The sequence below is a fragment of the Fimicolochytrium jonesii genome (assembly GCF_025526975.1).
Source record: "Fimicolochytrium jonesii strain JEL569 chromosome Unknown EV422scaffold_7, whole genome shotgun sequence".
NCBI lineage: Eukaryota > Fungi > Chytridiomycota > Chytridiomycetes > Spizellomycetales > Powellomycetaceae > Fimicolochytrium > Fimicolochytrium jonesii.
Genome location: NW_026515674.1, coordinates 347,088 through 362,599, shown reverse-complemented (window position 1 = coordinate 362,599; position 15,512 = coordinate 347,088). Strand labels below are relative to the sequence as shown.

At 52.4% G+C, this 15,512-nt stretch overlaps 7 protein-coding genes across 7 annotated transcripts; 3 read left to right on the top strand and 4 right to left on the bottom strand.

Moving 5' to 3' along the window:
* Positions 1–353: 353 nt before the first annotated feature.
* EV422DRAFT_566170 (exocyst complex component Sec5-domain-containing protein) lies at positions 354–4,218 on the top strand (the record flags this gene model as incomplete). The annotated part of the gene is made up of 17 exons (XM_053072397.1): positions 354–570; positions 742–837; positions 926–1,011; positions 1,070–1,225; positions 1,286–1,492; positions 1,546–1,637; positions 1,696–1,987; positions 2,058–2,150; positions 2,213–2,399; positions 2,463–2,575; positions 2,637–2,756; positions 2,820–3,167; positions 3,238–3,451; positions 3,528–3,778; positions 3,854–3,966; positions 4,030–4,108; positions 4,177–4,218. The coding sequence occupies 17 exons, from the start codon at positions 354–356 to the stop codon at positions 4,216–4,218; spliced, it is 2,706 nt and encodes a 901-aa protein (XP_052926789.1).
* A 248-nt stretch (positions 4,219–4,466) lies between these two features.
* Positions 4,467–6,735, bottom strand: EV422DRAFT_400270 (aspartic peptidase domain-containing protein). The gene is made up of 6 exons (XM_053066941.1): positions 6,339–6,735; positions 6,102–6,252; positions 5,332–6,028; positions 5,183–5,266; positions 4,886–5,113; positions 4,467–4,817 (listed from the first exon to the last, which is right to left on the bottom strand). Exons 1-6 carry the CDS (start codon positions 6,446–6,448, stop codon positions 4,564–4,566), a joined length of 1,524 nt encoding a protein of 507 aa, XP_052926788.1. The 5' UTR covers positions 6,449–6,735; the 3' UTR covers positions 4,467–4,563.
* A 714-nt stretch (positions 6,736–7,449) lies between these two features.
* EV422DRAFT_505309 (ribosomal protein L23/L15e core domain-containing protein) lies at positions 7,450–8,151 on the bottom strand (the record flags this gene model as incomplete). The annotated part of the gene is made up of 3 exons (XM_053068481.1): positions 7,450–7,464; positions 7,563–7,984; positions 8,043–8,151. 3 exons carry the CDS (start codon positions 8,149–8,151, stop codon positions 7,450–7,452), a joined length of 546 nt encoding a protein of 181 aa, XP_052926787.1.
* Positions 8,152–8,630: 479 nt separating this feature from the next.
* On the top strand, positions 8,631–9,600 carry EV422DRAFT_524148 (uncharacterized protein). The gene is made up of 2 exons (XM_053069968.1): positions 8,631–8,781; positions 8,848–9,600. Exons 1-2 carry the CDS (start codon positions 8,680–8,682, stop codon positions 9,283–9,285), a joined length of 540 nt encoding a protein of 179 aa, XP_052926786.1. The 5' UTR covers positions 8,631–8,679; the 3' UTR covers positions 9,286–9,600.
* Positions 9,601–10,071: 471 nt separating this feature from the next.
* Positions 10,072–11,994, top strand: EV422DRAFT_524145 (Mechanosensitive ion channel-domain-containing protein). Its single transcript, XM_053069967.1, has 4 exons — positions 10,072–10,338; positions 10,475–10,941; positions 11,011–11,201; positions 11,278–11,994. Exons 2-4 carry the CDS (start codon positions 10,499–10,501, stop codon positions 11,925–11,927), a joined length of 1,284 nt encoding a protein of 427 aa, XP_052926785.1. The 5' UTR covers positions 10,072–10,338; positions 10,475–10,498; the 3' UTR covers positions 11,928–11,994.
* Positions 11,995–12,462: 468 nt separating this feature from the next.
* On the bottom strand, positions 12,463–13,195 carry EV422DRAFT_566165 (uncharacterized protein; the record flags this gene model as incomplete). The annotated part of the gene is made up of 2 exons (XM_053072396.1): positions 12,463–12,957; positions 13,022–13,195. The coding sequence occupies 2 exons, from the start codon at positions 13,193–13,195 to the stop codon at positions 12,463–12,465; spliced, it is 669 nt and encodes a 222-aa protein (XP_052926784.1).
* A 1,025-nt stretch (positions 13,196–14,220) lies between these two features.
* EV422DRAFT_566164 (uncharacterized protein) lies at positions 14,221–15,487 on the bottom strand (the record flags this gene model as incomplete). The annotated part of the gene is made up of 2 exons (XM_053072395.1): positions 14,221–14,726; positions 14,884–15,487. The coding sequence occupies 2 exons, from the start codon at positions 15,485–15,487 to the stop codon at positions 14,221–14,223; spliced, it is 1,110 nt and encodes a 369-aa protein (XP_052926783.1).
* Between the last annotated feature and the right edge of the window lie 25 nt (positions 15,488–15,512).

Genomic DNA, 15,512 nt, shown 5'->3' with positions numbered 1-15,512 from the left:
GGGTTCTGAGAGGGGTTGGGCTATTTATATCCGCAGCGCGTCTCAGCAGCGCGTGGGGAACGAGACCCGTTCTGATTTTGGGCTTTCTTGCACTTCCAAGGCCGGTTGTACTGTACAGTACATGAGCGTGAGAATATTTAGAGTGAGAACCAAGAGGGAACATCATCAACGTCTGCCAGTGTTAGCTGCATTGTGTAAGGCGGTCAGCTCTATCGAGGTCGGTGGACCTCTCAACATGCGTTACCCGGTGCATCTTCAGAAGCTCACCAGTCACAGCAATACACAGGTGCACGCACTGACAGAAGCGAAAAGGGGAAGCAAAACCATATCTGGACGAGGAATATCAGGAGGTCATGCCAGTCACCACTCCGACAGCTGAGGCAGGGCGCCAATCTCCTGGCGCTGCGGCTGGCGGCGGGGCGGGGGACCGGGCGGCTGCTCGGAAACTGAAACGGAGAGATATGTTGAAGCAGTACTATGGCGTACAGGAAGAGGCTGGGACTGCACCGACCACCCAGACACCAACTAGATTGACTCCCAAAGAGAAACCCCCGGATCCCCTGGACCTTGGTATGTTTCCCCTGTTTAGCCGAGGTATCGACGCCGCCGTCGGATGGGAACATCCCAGAACCTGAGTAGCGTTGTGTTCGCTCTGGGATGTTGGGAGGGCCGGTTAGGCCAGGCGACACTACGGCTATTTATGTCACTTTGCAATCTGCCCTTTGCTTCCGCTATGTGTAGATAGCACCGCTTTCAACAAAGATCTCTATCTCAATAAGTTGTTGAACGAGAAAGCTCTCCCCGATCTTATACAGCGTGATAACGAAGTAGTTGCAGGTGCGGACAGGTGCGGATTATAATCTGCTGTCTAGAGGGCTGGATACACAAAGGAGTAAACACGTCCCTCTTGCAATCACTTCATCAGAGATCAAACAGTTGGACGGTGACATGAAAACACTTGTGTACGAGAACTACAGCAAGTTCATCAGTGCCACCGATACAATCCGAAGCGTAAGCAAGCGCCTGTTGCAATCTTGTCATCGAAGCGCCGCTAATCTACACATATCAGATGAAAACGAATATTGAGAACATGGAATCACAGATGGACCAACTGTTCGAAAGCATGTCCTTGATCACAACGTCCTCGGAGTCCATAAACAGAGAGCTTTCCGCAGACCGAGCCAAACTGCATCAGTTGAACAGTGTGGACAATTTACTCAGAAAGGTACCGCCCGCAAGTTCAAGTGGCCGCCTCCAGATGACATACTCACACGTGGCAACACAGCTCCATTTCGTTTTCGAGCTACCAACAAGACTGAGGGAATGTGTCGACAACAAAGAGTATTCTCAGGCTGTTAAATACTATGCGCGGGTCGCAGGTTTACTAGAGCGATATCGGCACATGGCTGTCTTTACGAAGATCGAAGAAGAGTGCAGAGCTATCATCGAAAATGTGTCCAAACTGGTCATGCTGAAGTTGAATAACAGCACTGTAAGAGCGTACATCCCTGACATCCCTTGAAGTAATGGCTAAACATTTTCCAGGCATCGCTGCAGGACATGTCAGATAGCATTGGGCTCCTGCTGCGACTCAACGCCAAACCCGCAGCCGATCTGGTCCGAGAACATCTACGCATGTAGGCAGATTCTGCCTTTCGAATGTCAGAGCGGAACCCTTTACTCACCGACCTCTAGTGGGAGTGGGCAGCTACAAAGGTCAAAGGACGCCTGCTCGAAGCATATGGCTGACATGAAAGCCTCTGAAGGCGACACCCTGTCCCAGTTGTCCGACGAGCCGCTACCAGCCGACGTCCGGCTGGTGGTAGAGAAGATCGTCTACTTGGATAATACGTTCATCAAAGAGTTTGCCGATGTTGTCGATTCTTATAGTGGATTCTTTCTGCAACCGAAAGAACACGATGCCGGTGCTGAGGGCATGAAATCCGCCGACAGCAAAGTGAATGCCTTCGGAAAGTTGAGCGCTGAGGTTTGTATCTCATCTCTGGACAATCTTCAAGCTCCGACTGGACGCACAACTCACAACTTGGCTTTGACAGCAACAACTACAAGCTCGATCGGACCTCGTGGCATTCATTGATAACTTCACCAAGCAATACATCGGCGAGATCGAGGAGTTATTGCAGATTCCCGTACGTGATCCATGTCGTAAACCGGTCCTCGTACCTTTGCTGACATCCGTCTTCCTTCACAGGAGGACATCACAAAGGTGTCACCGCTAGCCTACATTCATGTTCTGGACCGTGTCCATCGAGACATGCAAACGATGGAACCGCTGAAGAAGCTCGGACGGATAGACAAACGCGTGAACGCGATGTCCTTCGAACTGTTGAGCAATGTCATCACCGCCGTCTTCACAAAGATCAAGAAAGAGTTCTTTGGTAGGACCCGGAGCACTGTGAATACTCCGGTGACATGGCCATGTCCCTGAAGACTCCATTTAGATCGGTACAAGGATATCAGGAGTTCTGAGGGACTCGATCACAATCGCTTCGTCAGAGAGCTGAATTCGTGGATGAAGAACACTCTGATCAATGAGTATCTGCCAATTTTGGAGGTGAGCTGTTACCTCGAGCGAGCTTCGTCCTCCATATGTGCTTAGTCCGTTCTCTCTGCAGCGATTTGTGAGCCGAGATATCGATTTCATGAGACACTCCGTCTTCGGACCCGACGACATCTTGGACCAGATACAACGTGGGCTTGATGTATTCTGGTTGTCTTTTGCAGAGGACATGGTGGTAAGCCGGGATGCTGAATGATCGAAAGCATCTTTGGTACGTTACTCACTGTATTTCCTGCAGGCCTATAACCAATTCTCCCACGCGGCTACAAAGGATACTGTTCCGCCGTTGGTGACACTGATGATGTCTCGGTCTGCTCTCGAGCTGTCGATGGGTACAGTAGAAGGTGTGATGTCTGCGTACACGGACATCCTCTTCTCGCGGAAAGGGGACGGTGCTGCCGTGGACCCTTTACTGGCGCAGAGACAACAGAGCCGAAATAATCTCGTGGTCGTCACGGCTACGGGTGGAACAGTTGCCAATCCGAGTATGGGGAATCGTGGTTTCCAACCCTCGGTTTCCGGCACGTCGAGGGAAACTATGCTGCGTGCGCGCGAAATATCGGGTCTATGTAAAAGCACTGCTCAGGTTCGCCGCGCACTGGAATCGCTTCAGTGATGTGCAATTGCTCATCTCGATGACCATTTCAATTGTGTAGACTTTACTCACGCTCTATGTCGAGCGGGTCACCCTCAACCTGGCAACGACAATACAAGAGCACTTGCGGTATACCAACTGGGAGAAAGCTAATTCGCCTACAAACGCTTCGGAAGCTCTCCTCCGGGTCCTGGACGACCTGACTGCCCAAGAAAACGATGTTGGTCAACTCTATGGTGACGAGGGCTCACGGGACCGGCCAGCAGGTCGAATAGGTACGTTCTGTTGGGAGATCCGAAACTGAGGAGCCTGCTGCACAGTCTAATTACGCGAATATTCCCATGGGAATAGACGCGGCTCGGCCCAGGGTTATTCGGGCAGGCCATTCCCGCCATAACTCCTCGTCGCAAAACACCAACATGAAGGATTCGCCATCAATGGGCTCGTTCAGGCAGTCAAGCGTGTACGCAAGAGCGGCTGGCAAGTTCGATCCGATGAGCGCGGACATTGAGAAGCTGTTTGCTGAGAAAGTGGAGTATTACGGGCCTGTCGAGTTGACTAGGGCAGCTGCTCTGAGCGCTGTTGGGAAACTCTTCCTGAAGGTGAGGTGGAGGCACTGCACCTGGCTTTCCATGGCCGAACTATCATACTCACACAACATACCGCTGGTCACATAGTGCTTCGTGGAAGAAGTTCGGCTGCTCACCCTTGACACGGGCGGGTTTCAACAGATGCAGCTCGATATTGAGATGCTGAAAGTTCACATGTGGGGTTATATCTCCGACGAGAGGTAGGTTCTGACAATTTTCGCAGTTCCCCGTGTTTTATCTCTGATTGGTTTGGCTATCTCCAGACTGTTCAACACCTTGATAGAGGAGATCCAGACTTGTGCGTTCCGACGATGCCCAAATCCCCAGCTTCTAGATCATAACGTAAGTCAACCTCGACTGTACTTTGCATAGCAGCCCGTTTCTCACTTTTGATCACTTCACCATTGTAGACTATTGAGACCGTTGTCCTTGCATATCGCGGAGGGTCATGAGAATAGAATCCCTCCAGTCTCCTTTCATTCCATCGGTCTCGACCTGCCTTCCCGGTGTATTCAAGACTCTTATAACATCGGTATTAGCACTCGAACACAACGTCGACCTTTTGACTTCCCAATCACATGGCGGATATATGAACGCAAATTAGTTTCTCTACATAATAAAGGTCTTCAGAAAAGAAGAAAGCCAGCGACTTGTGCGCATGACGAGAAGTGTCCAAAATATACAACCAGGAGCAGTGGCCGGCGAAAAATGAAAGTATGTACACGCAGAGAGAAGTGTCTGCAAAAACCTGGCCAGCTTTCAAAAAGTTCTGGGTATCAAAATTGGCGAGGCTGCAATTAGTATGTGAATTGGCAGACGGCTGCTGCCAGGGCCCAGACGACAGTGGGATGCGTAAACCAACGGCCTGAGGCCCGTCGCAATGACGGGGCGGCAGAATGCGTCCCTGCAGGCGGCGGCAGCGTCGAAGACGGCAAAGAGGTCAATCGCGGCCCAATGCCGGTGTTGCGATTCGCGATGGCAAAACCGACCGTTTTGCTGCCCGAGTTGAAAACGGTGTAGAACCGCCGTAGGAATACATTTCCGAGGATGCCTATGGGACCGGCGCAAAGGAGGATGAGCCCACGGATCTCTGGATGAGGTCTCTCTTCGGGGACGTACCTGAAGGGAACAGCAGTTTACTATTCCCGGACCCTGACGCTGAAGCAGTGGTTATATCCTGCCCCGCGAACCCCGACACGCACGCAATGACGCCCGGTTGTTCCGCCGGTTGGAAGAAGAGATACTCTTCCGCTGTTATTGTAATGTTTGTGGAGCCGAAGGACAGAGTGACGTCGGGCATCCCTGAAGGAATTTTGCCGTCCGAACAGTCCGCTACGTAGAGGTAGGCTGCAAACCAAGCGTATGCATGAGATATGGTGTGTAGAGGCACGTCATAATACAGGCGAGAAGACTTACGTTCGGCGTCCGTGGCTATTTGAAGACCCAGTCTGGTGTTGATAGCATCGGCTACGGGTCCCGGTATGACCGCAAGAGAGGTGCCTTTCGGAAATTCGGATAGTATTAGCGACCGCTGTCAAAGGCGCTCCGACCCAAGTATATCTCACCAGTGTCAAAGACGACAGCCAGCTGGTCCGGCACTTCCACCTGCGCCGCCTTCGAAGTTTGCGCCACCGTCGCGTCGCCGACGGTGATAGCAGTCAGCACCGACTGCCAGAAAAAGTACAGCGGTTTCCCATTCGGATCGATCCCCGACGGCGTCAGGTTCACATATTTGACCTCCCCATTGATCCTCGCCTGATCGACGCCGCCAAACGTCAAGCCCCCGTTCGTATTTGTGTCATCAATGAAGTATCCAAAGGCTGGAGACGTCACTTTCTTATCGCTCACAAGTCTGTCCCAGAACGACAGGCCTGCGTCTTCGTCGCCAGGTAACGGGAACGACAGGCCCATGATCCCGTCCGTCTGCGTGTCATTGCTGGGAAGCGTTGTGCCCGTCGTGTCAGTTTTGGAAGTGACGGTATTCGCCAGCTCGAATGTCAGGTCTGGTATCGACAGGTCGTTTATTGCCACCACATCTTTGGCTAGCACTCCTGTTACTGTTGTCCCGTCCACGTACTGTATTGGATCCGCTGCTTTGTTGAGTGTTACATGAGTGGAGGACTGTGAGGCGTCAAAGAAGTTTCCGCTGGGGTTGAGGCCGTTCCCTGTGGCTTTGGACTGAACCCACAGCTGCTGAGAGCCCGTGTCAAAGAGGATGTTGAAACTCTGTGCCGGGGTTCCGATGTTGATGTTTCCATGATACTACATGTATAAGGCGTCAGCCGGGATCATGCATTGGAAAAGGGAGGTACTTGGGATTTGCCCTTAAACGTACAGCAAACAGGGTACCGCCATTATCCCCGGTCCCACTCAGCTTGCTGATGCTGATTTGTCGCTTCTTGCGATGGAGTCCTCGCGGCGCTTTGGCCAGATGTTCCTTCACTTGCTCGGCATGCCGCGAATATGCTGAGTTGACAAGTCCCACCCTATTCCCGCGAATGCCGAAAGTGAAAGTTGCGTATCAGTGAAAATTCCCATACGATATCATTTTCCCACGCGGCGGGTTGCTTACTGGCAAGGTCGTTTTGCCCAGTCACACTTTGCGTCGACAAACACAACCAGGAGCAACAGCAGTGCCCATACGTTTGCTGGCAGACATGTTACGGCGGAGTTGCTTTTCATCGTTCTGCACTCGCTTAGTGGAACTGATACTCGCGCGCAACGCTGTTCGGGCTGGTTGGACTCGGCGTTTTTTTTGATGCGGTATCTGTTTGCGCGTAGCCTGCAAGATGACCTACGTGGGAATGCCAATCGACCCAGAGCCCTTTTTCCGTAACAAACAACCAGCGTTTTGCAATGCGCCTTTTTTCAAGGACTTCCCTGCTGCTCTCAGGTGCTCTCACAAACGACATGCCCAGGAGTACTGACGCGTGGGGTGAGAAAGTGAGGTTGTTTGGTGACAGCGCGTTGGTTTCGTGCGCAGACGCGTACAGTACTTCACATTACAACAAGGGCCAAGGAGACGATTCAGACGAGGAGCGGCGATTTCCTCAGCCGCCGATATACAATCGGCGGTCTACATAAGCAAAGGAATCTGGCAGTGTCTCCTTGATGTCAAAGCTACGAGAAGAAGACGTTGGTAAGCCATCGTTCGGCCAACGCCAAAGACCGACTACCCGGACCTGAACGACGGGCATATGAGAAACCAGCGGGTTGCTCTGCGACAAGCTTTAGAATTTCTCGCATCACTTCATGGGGTCTTAAGACGATCAAAATAATGGCGAGTTGATGCATAATGGATATCAGAAATTTCTCGAGTGTGTTGCTTAAAATGTGTGGTCATGGTTTGTCTCAATGAGAGTAATGGCAAGGCGCGATCCACTTCTCACACGACCTCCAACTAACGACGATCCCAGCAACGGCCGTATGGCAAATTCTCACGATGTGGTATGTGCATTCTGAGATATGGATTGTTGATGTGATGCATGCAACGCCGTCGCTCCCCCAGCCAGTCATTAGAGGAACCCCGGGTGTATGGCCCGGATTCACTGCCATCAACATGCTCTGGCGCAACAAATGGTGATACCCCGAAATGGGCCTCAACATTTTCATGCAGCGGTTTGGACGAGCAAAGAGTTTTGTATTTGACATCAAGCAAGGTACACAAGATACATTTTCAGGATCTAGATGAAACCGATCTGCAAAGAGGTAGGGCAGAAATTGCCATCGAGTTAGCAACGAACAATCCAGAATAAGTTGAGAGAATTTACAAACTGATTCAGACTATGCAACATACCTTGTTGGCAACGTCCAAAGCATCAACATCGGCGGAGAGACGCACGTACGCCTTCTTCTTGCCATCGGGGCGGATCAGAGTGTTGATGCTGGCAGCGTCAACATCGTACAGCCTCTTGACGGCGTCCTTGATTTGCCTCTTGTTGGCGCGCACGTCGCAGATGAAAACGAGGGTGTTGTTGTCCTCAATCTTCTTCATGGCGGACTCGGTGTTCAAGGGGAACTGAACGACCTTGTACGCATCGAGCTCGGGGGTGCGGGGGACAGACCGGCGTGGGTACTTGGGGGTACGCGCAAGCTTGAGGGTCTTGGGGCGGTAGAAGTGGGTCTTGGTGCGGATCTTGTGCACCCTCTTGCCGCCGGTTCCCTTAAGGGCAGCCTTCTTGGCCGTCTGCGCCTTGGCAGCAGCAGTGGTGGTAGTGGCTGCAAATCGTCAATAGAAATGCGAAATTGAATGGTCAGCAGAAAATTTGCAAGAAACTCCCATTCTTGTCTGATCCTTCGCCCGTTCCCAACTGCCGAGTGTCCTTCCGACCGTCCCTCCCACCCGCCACGTTCCCCACTTCCGCCTGAAGTCCGTTGACCGACATAAAGCTCCAAGCCCAGACCTTCCCACAATAATCGAGAGATCCGATAGTCAGAAAGTCGGTAGGTATTCCCTCTCGTCCCCTCCAGCTTTTTCGTCGCTAGAGAGTAGTTTCGGCTACCGTAGTAGACTCGAAATTGTGGCCATGGTGTCCTTGCCGCTTTTCTGTCGACGTTCCGTCTCAAGACGAAAACCACCTGCTCAAGGTCCACCGACAACATGATTCCCCAATTCACCCCTCGTTCTTGCGTCCCGTCGCTGACGATACTCACTCTTAGCCTTGGGTGCCATTGTTGCTGTGTGACTGAGTGTCCTCCTCCGCAGAAGTGTAGAGATGTGAGGTTTGCTGTTGCCAAAGTTTCGCTCTCTCTCGCTTTCCTCCTCTTTGTTGCTGTTCGACGGTGGTCGCACAAGGAGAAGTCACGTGATATGCGTGTCGACATCCAAACCTCTCCAAACCTGCATCCAAACAATCGTCCGAGTCCGAGACCTCATTACTACCTCAGAGAAACAGGAGGAAGAGCAGCAAACAATGGCACCTCCAGAGCTACCGTTCGACGTCAAGTTCCAGCGCATGGTGGAAGCAACTCTGGTCCAGGACCGGAATCACGCTGCCGCGCTTACTGCCTTAGACGTTCGTTCCGCCATTTATCGTGTCCCAGCTTTTGCGGAATGAGTTGACCCTCTAAGTTTCCTACAGACGCTCACAACCCTACTCTCCAATGTACTCAGTCACTCGACCGAACCAAAGTTCCATTCATTTCGCCTCCAAAACAAGCGCATCTCGGCCTTGATGTCCAATCCGCACGCCTCGACGCTCCTGTTGTTTATCGGGTTGCAAACACGTGTCCGCGAGTTTCAGGAGACTTGGTATTTTCCCGAAGGCTTGGTCGAGAATACCGAAAGGTTGACGACGGCGAGGGATATATGCGAAGGCTACATGAAGACGATCAACGAGAAAGCCGAAAAGCAGGAACGAGGAGTTAAAAGCAAACTCGAGGAGGAGAGGAGACGGAAGGACGAGGTCTTGAGGATGATTGAGGGAGATCGTTTGGAGAGGTGTAAGAAAGACGAAAACAAACTACCGCCAAAGTTTCCGGCACGATCTCCAGGAACCGACGTAAAGAGGCTCAAATGAGCGATCATATGGTCTTGGCTCGATATAATGATGTGGTCAGAGGAGCAGCTTGACTTTCGAGCACATGTTGCCATCCGCCCACTCCCGCAAGCAATGTCTCCACCGCCCTTGAGAAATCCTTGATGCACGGGCAGCGAGCGCTTGTTTTTCATCTTCGATTTGGGCGTATCAGGCATCAGAAAAGCGTGTTCGTTAGGCCTTTCGAGATGGTTTGTAAATAGCGTCGTAAATCATTGAAGATTTTGGAATATACCCTGTTTGATACGTAGGCGGTAGCCTGACCATTCAGTATGTATCATTGTCATGTTCAATGAAATTCCGCTTCTCATATCAAGCACCTCATCTGAGAACTCTGCGATGCGTGTTGTTCCTCGGAGGTCCTCCGGACTCGGACTCGGGCTAGGCACATGAAGATAGAGCCGGGATGTCTACGGAGTACAGTACTGCATATAACAGATTGATACATAGAGGGATCCATGTCCATGGTATACATATATGGCTCTGCCTATGCCGCTTTCACATGATTCGGGAACCTTCGCATTGCGCAGTGGGCAGACCAGGTTATTTTTTGATCAAGGTTTGAAGGCTTCGGTGACTGAATTCTCACCTAATCCAAGTTGGGGGCCCGAGTGGACTTGGATAGGCTCTTGGACTCGTTCCGCATTGGCGCCCACATCCACAAGCGTGCTCGCGATGGGATGGAACGCGCTTTTCATGTGGGAAAATTGACAGGCAACACATCATCCAACAGCAAGCATATAACGGCACGCTCACAGCCCCTTCTCTCATCGATATCAAAAAACGCAAAAAAGCCTAAATGTAGTATCGTCTACGTACGGGACTATATGGACATCTATACTGTACTGTACGCACCACCCGCCATACATATATGCCGGCTGGTCTTCGCCGCCGCCCTGAAAGCCTCTGTCGTCTCTGTGTTCCCAAGGCTCGTCGAAGTTGTCTCTATAAAGACTCTGTTTTCAAACTCCGCCCGACATTCCCACAACTCCGCCCGACGACCAACAATTGCAACTGTGACTTTCTTCAAATAAGGTATGTATTAACAGCTCAGAGGGAGGTTACAGGGGACGAAGGCCCACTGAGAGAAGGCTCGCTCTATGTTTCTGTTGGGAACGTCCATGGCGCTAGTGTTGGGAATTCACTCTTTTCCTGGTCCGTCGTCTGCCAGGCTTTTCTTCCTCCGGCCTACAAAATGGTTGAGATAACTCCGAACTGGCAACAAGTGTTGATCCCAATAGGGGCAGTCCTGATCGCGTGGATTGTACACATCATTGTGTTCCTCACTGGGAAATGGGTAGCCCGCCAAACGCCGTGGCCATTCGATGATGATTTGGTCAACTACAGCAAATGGCCGTTGTTTACGCTATTCCCAGTCATTGCGATCCTGATAACGATATCAAGAATCAATATCTCGCCAGACACATATGTCGACCTGCACAGAGCGTTCATGGTCATGTTGATTCTTTCGCTGGCATTTTATGCCTGCAACATGGTCAGGTTAGCCGCCACGACACTGCAACGAGCACAGAACGTGGAAGCGGAAAACAACCTTCACGCTCGAGTGGTGCACACTCAGATACAGGTTTTCAAGCGATTGTGCTATGGATTCATCCTCATCATCGCATTGGCTTGCTGGTAAGCATCTGGTCGTGACGTTCGTTTCCTCGGAATCGTCCTGCTCACGAATTCCCTTGTCGTCCACAGCGTCTTCACTTTTCCCACCGCATGGCAAATTGGAGCCTCGCTTCTTGCAAGCGCAGGTGTGATGGGTATTGTCCTCGGTATCGCGGCGAAGCCTATTCTCGAAAACACCCTCGCATCCTTTATTATCGCCATCACTCAGCCCATCTTGTTGGACGACGAGGTGGTTATTGACGGAGAGTATGGACGAATCGGTAAGGCAGAGAGCAAAACCGTCAAGGAGGTGATGTAACTTCCCGATTCTAACATCTTCCTCTCTCCTCTTTCCAGAGGGCGTGCACTCAATGTACATCGTTGTTCGCACATGGGATGCCCGACGACTGATCATCCCACTAGCGCGCGTATTCCAATCTTCGTTCGAGAACTGGTCGCGCCGCTCTCCATGGAAGATCGGAACGGCGTACGTGTACTTTGACCCGAGTGTCCCAATGGCCGACATCCGGACAATCTTCACCCAGCACGTCCTCCCCACCTCCGGTGGACTCTGGGACGGCAAAGTCGCCAACTGTGCAGTGACGGATGTTACCACCGATGGGTGGCTTCAAATCCGTTTCTTAGCATCGGCACGCGATCCCAGCAAGGCGTTTGATCTGCGATGCCACATTCGCGAAAAGATCATCGAGGAGGTCGGGAGGCGATACCCATGGGCGCTCGTTCGGCGGCGCGTCGAAGTCGTAAACGACCCCTTCGCGGCGTTGGAGAAGCTTAAGAGGCAAGATAGCGGCCTGGACGACGTCTGTAGGGCCGGTCGCGAGCCATTGCGCAATCTGCCCATCTCGGCTGCTCGACCGCTGAGAGACGAGACGACAATGACGGACATCCACAATGTGGTATCCGACTCTCCAACCCCAATGTATGAGAAGGACTACTTCGATGGTCTGGCTAGGGGTGATGATGGCGGCGGACACCATGGCAGCTAGAATGTTCCCATGTAGATGTAGAACCATGCGGCATAGACTTCACGGCGTACATGTCATAGACATTTGCCTCACATCGTATATAATGTGCATATTTACTCATCGTCCAACATGTGCTTGTTCTTTGAGATTCCCCCGATGAATCTTGGGGTATTGTGGACTGACGAGACCGATGCGGGAAGTTCAGATTAAAGTCCAAGATCTATATCTTGACGCATGTACGTGTAATTGGCGACCGCTTTGACCTTTTCTGAACTCGTCGGGTTTTTATCCCGAAGCCCCAATGCATGTCCCTTTGAGGAGCATGTTACCGCCTTGGTGTAGCGATGACTGCTTGCTATGTATCGTTTTCAAATTCACATGTACCACCAACATGACTACATCCAAAAAGTTTGATCAATGCCGGTTTAGTCTATCGGCAGTCAACTATGGACTACCGCAAAGCCATGAACTCCCAGACCCCATTGACGTTCAAAAGCTATTTCCAGGCACTTCGGCGGCGATGCACGGACAGTGTTTCCAACAGCGAATAGTCTCCTCACTTCTTCCGTACACGCACCCGCCATCTCGCAAGCGCACACACAAGCCTCATCGCAGCCCCAACCTTTTTCCTAGCCGCAACACGCCGTTTCCAAAACTCCTTCAGCATCAACTTTGCCGACGACAGATGCTCCTCAGGTTCCCATGTGCGGCCGGCGTCGCCGTAGCCCTCCCAATGGACGAGGTATCGTTTCTTGATGTTATCACTCTGGAGGTCACCCGGGTGAACCATCAGCAACGCCGACTTCCCCAATAACGGTTGCCCCGTGACAATGGGGTCGCCTTCGCTGCGGACGCTGATGATGCTCTCGACGATGTAGATGTCGTTGTCCTCCGCGGGTTTCTCGACTTTGCGCTTTTTGACGGCTTTGCCGGCGGGAGCTTTCTTGCGTTTGCGAGTGTTGGGAGCTGGGAACTCTTCCTTCGTGACGGTAGCGGATGCTGTGAGGCTGAATGACTTTTCGGCATTTTGGGCTGCGCGTCGTTTTTCAAGCTGACGAAGAGGAAGTCAGGAACAGCGGATATGATGGAGTAAGATGAATCTTTGATCTCCTTACTTTGAGTCGTTCATGCATACTCATGCTGTATAAGGCATCATCCGATTCATCTTGCCCATTCTCGGCGGGCTGTGCATGGACAGAAGTCTGCGGCTCGTCCTTGACGGTACCGTTGAAAACAGGTTGAGAAGGGAGTTCGGAGACAGATTGAGGCGCGACTTGTGGGATGTCCATGGCGGCTTCATCATGAGGAGTAAGCGGTTCGAGTTTGACTGCGGGGAATGAGTCGGCCTGACCTGAGCAGTTTTCCGCGCTTATTGTGAGCGCGGGCAGGGGAGTACGCCGCGGTTCAATCTTCACAATAGGGTCAGATGCCGGAGGCGAGGGAGCCTCCCCGCTAGGTGTGACCAGATGTCTAGAGGTACACGATGAATTGTTGGCGATGCGACGAGAGGCCTCCTGCGGTGCCCGATCTTTTGCACTGGAGGCCACTGAATGACCAGAAGTCCGCTGTTCACTGTTCCCGGAGCGGTCAGGGGTATCTTGATCTGAATGATCCTTTGCAGTGCTAGCTATCGCAGAATGACCCAAACTTCCCAAAGCACAGGGATCATTGTTGACGATCAGGTCAGAGCTATCTTGACGTGACTGATTTGGCGTGCTTGTTGCAGCTGAGCGACCAGAGGCATGTGATTCATCATTCACAGAGCGCCTGGGAAATTCCTGAGATGGGGGATCTTTTGTCTTGGCGGTGACAAAATGACCAGAAGCATGGTGTTCATTCTTCCAGAGCTGACTATGCATATCTTGATGATGTGAATTGACCTCTTCCATAGGTTCAGTGGAATGGCCACAGTTATGCGATGCATTGTTGGCGATGCATCGGGAGGCCTCCTGCAGTGCCCGATCCTTTGCACTGGAGGCCACTGAATGACCAGAAGTCCGCTGTTCACTGTTCCCGGAGCGGTCAGGGGTATCTAGAGGTGAAACATCGTCTGAGCTAGCGGTGGCGGAGTGGCCCGGGGGATATGATTTGTTGTTCATGGGCCGGTGAGAGCTATCTTGATGCGACTGATCCTGTGTGCTTGATGTGACCGAACGCCCAGCAGTAGGTGATTCGTCATTCAAAAAGCGCCAAGTAATCTCCTGAGGTGGCGCATCCTTTGTACTGGCTGCAACAGAACCACCCGAAGCATCCCGTCCTCGATTCTTCAACCGTCCATCATATCGGTGCGGCCGTTGTTGATATGGCCGGGGTCTTACAACCCGTCCGCCGCGCTCAACGACGAATATACCCGTCGTCTGACCGGAAGACGGGCGACGGTCTGGGCTCCGGCTTTGACGACGGCGCGGAGGTGGGAGGACGCTTCGATCGCTTCCACGCGGCGCTGCGTCTCGCGCATCCAATCCTCTTCGAACATCTTTGCGTAGACCAATTCCACTAGCTGAAGACATTTCGGCAAGCGCGTCGGACGATTTGTTGCGATATTCTCGCTTGCCGGGTCGAAGCGGCGGACTAGACGGAATGAGGTGTTGCCGTTCGGGATGCGCACCCCTAGGATTCCTTCTGCTCTCCGAGTTCGTGTGATTGGATGGTACAGTTTCGGACCGTTCAGCCGAATCGCGACGATGCCCAGATGAACTCTGTCCGGCCGCCGCATGGGTATGATTTGCGCGTGCAGGAGGTGAGCGGCGATCCTGACGATATGAATCAGGCGGACTTCTTCCGCGGCCCGCATTTGTACTCTTTCCGCGCTCTGCATCGCTATGATGGCGCGCCCGTTGGGACCGCGGCCTCATTCCGCGATCTGTCTCAAACGACCTCCTTTTCCCAGCCGTTGCGCTGGAATGGTATGGCGGTGCACTACGATCTTTCGACGGTGGAAAGGAACGGCGGTTTAATTTTGTTGAATCGCCATTACTGCTAGATCTGCCCAAATCCTCTCTTGCTACATCGCCGTTAATGTTCGATCTCTCCAAATCCGTCGTCGGTGGATCGGCCTTCATTTTTGATATGTCGAATTCCCTTTGATTCGATTCTTCTGACGGCTTCAGCTTTCTGAACCTCATCCCGGTTGTGACTTCCTTGAAGGACGGCGGAGGAGGTTCGCGTTGGCCACTGTTTGCTGTTGATCCACCAGTGGCCGGCCGTACATTCTTACGTGGCAGCGTGGCCGGGATATTGTGCTCCGTTTCATGCCGTACCCCATCGGTTTGTTTCACGGGGTCTGGTATATTGGTACGTATGGTACGTACGGGAGTTGCGGGCGTGTAATACTCGATCCGATCGACGTTGGCCGCAGGGTCAGGCCTCTTGGTATCGATGGTAACTGGCGGCGCGATTGGTTGTTTGAAATTCTGCAGGATGGATAACAGACCGGCAGGGGCCTGATAAGGCAACTGCGTCGTCGTGGGGTCGGGTTCGCTGCTTCCCCACAGTGACGAGATGAGGTCCGTCAAAGAGCTGGTGCCGGCAGCACCAATACCACCGCCGAAATATGGCTCGCCGTCTCCGAAGTGTGCCATTTCGATTTCGTCTCTTCCGTGGGAA

What these genes read in the sequence shown, in the direction of transcription:
- EV422DRAFT_400270 (XM_053066941.1), bottom strand. Translation starts at nt 6,448, where the DNA reads ATGAAAAGCAACTCCGCCGTAACATGTCTGCCAGCAAACGTATGGGCA. An exon ending in GGCTGTCGTCTTTGACACTG is followed by an intron (nt 5,267 to 5,331) that starts GTGAGATATACT and finishes AATTTCCGAAAG; the next exon opens with GCACCTCTCTTGCGGTCATA. An exon ending in TAAACTGCTGTTCCCTTCAG is followed by an intron (nt 4,818 to 4,885) that starts GTACGTCCCCGA and finishes CCGGTCCCATAG; the next exon opens with GCATCCTCGGAAATGTATTC.
- EV422DRAFT_524148 (XM_053069968.1), top strand. Translation starts at nt 8,680, where the DNA reads ATGGCACCTCCAGAGCTACCGTTCGACGTCAAGTTCCAGCGCATGGTG. An exon ending in CCGCGCTTACTGCCTTAGAC is followed by an intron (nt 8,782 to 8,847) that starts GTTCGTTCCGCC and finishes AGTTTCCTACAG; the next exon opens with ACGCTCACAACCCTACTCTC.
- EV422DRAFT_524145 (XM_053069967.1), top strand. Translation starts at nt 10,499, where the DNA reads ATGGTTGAGATAACTCCGAACTGGCAACAAGTGTTGATCCCAATAGGG. An exon ending in ATCATCGCATTGGCTTGCTG is followed by an intron (nt 10,942 to 11,010) that starts GTAAGCATCTGG and finishes TGTCGTCCACAG; the next exon opens with CGTCTTCACTTTTCCCACCG. An exon ending in CGGAGAGTATGGACGAATCG is followed by an intron (nt 11,202 to 11,277) that starts GTAAGGCAGAGA and finishes TCCTCTTTCCAG; the next exon opens with AGGGCGTGCACTCAATGTAC.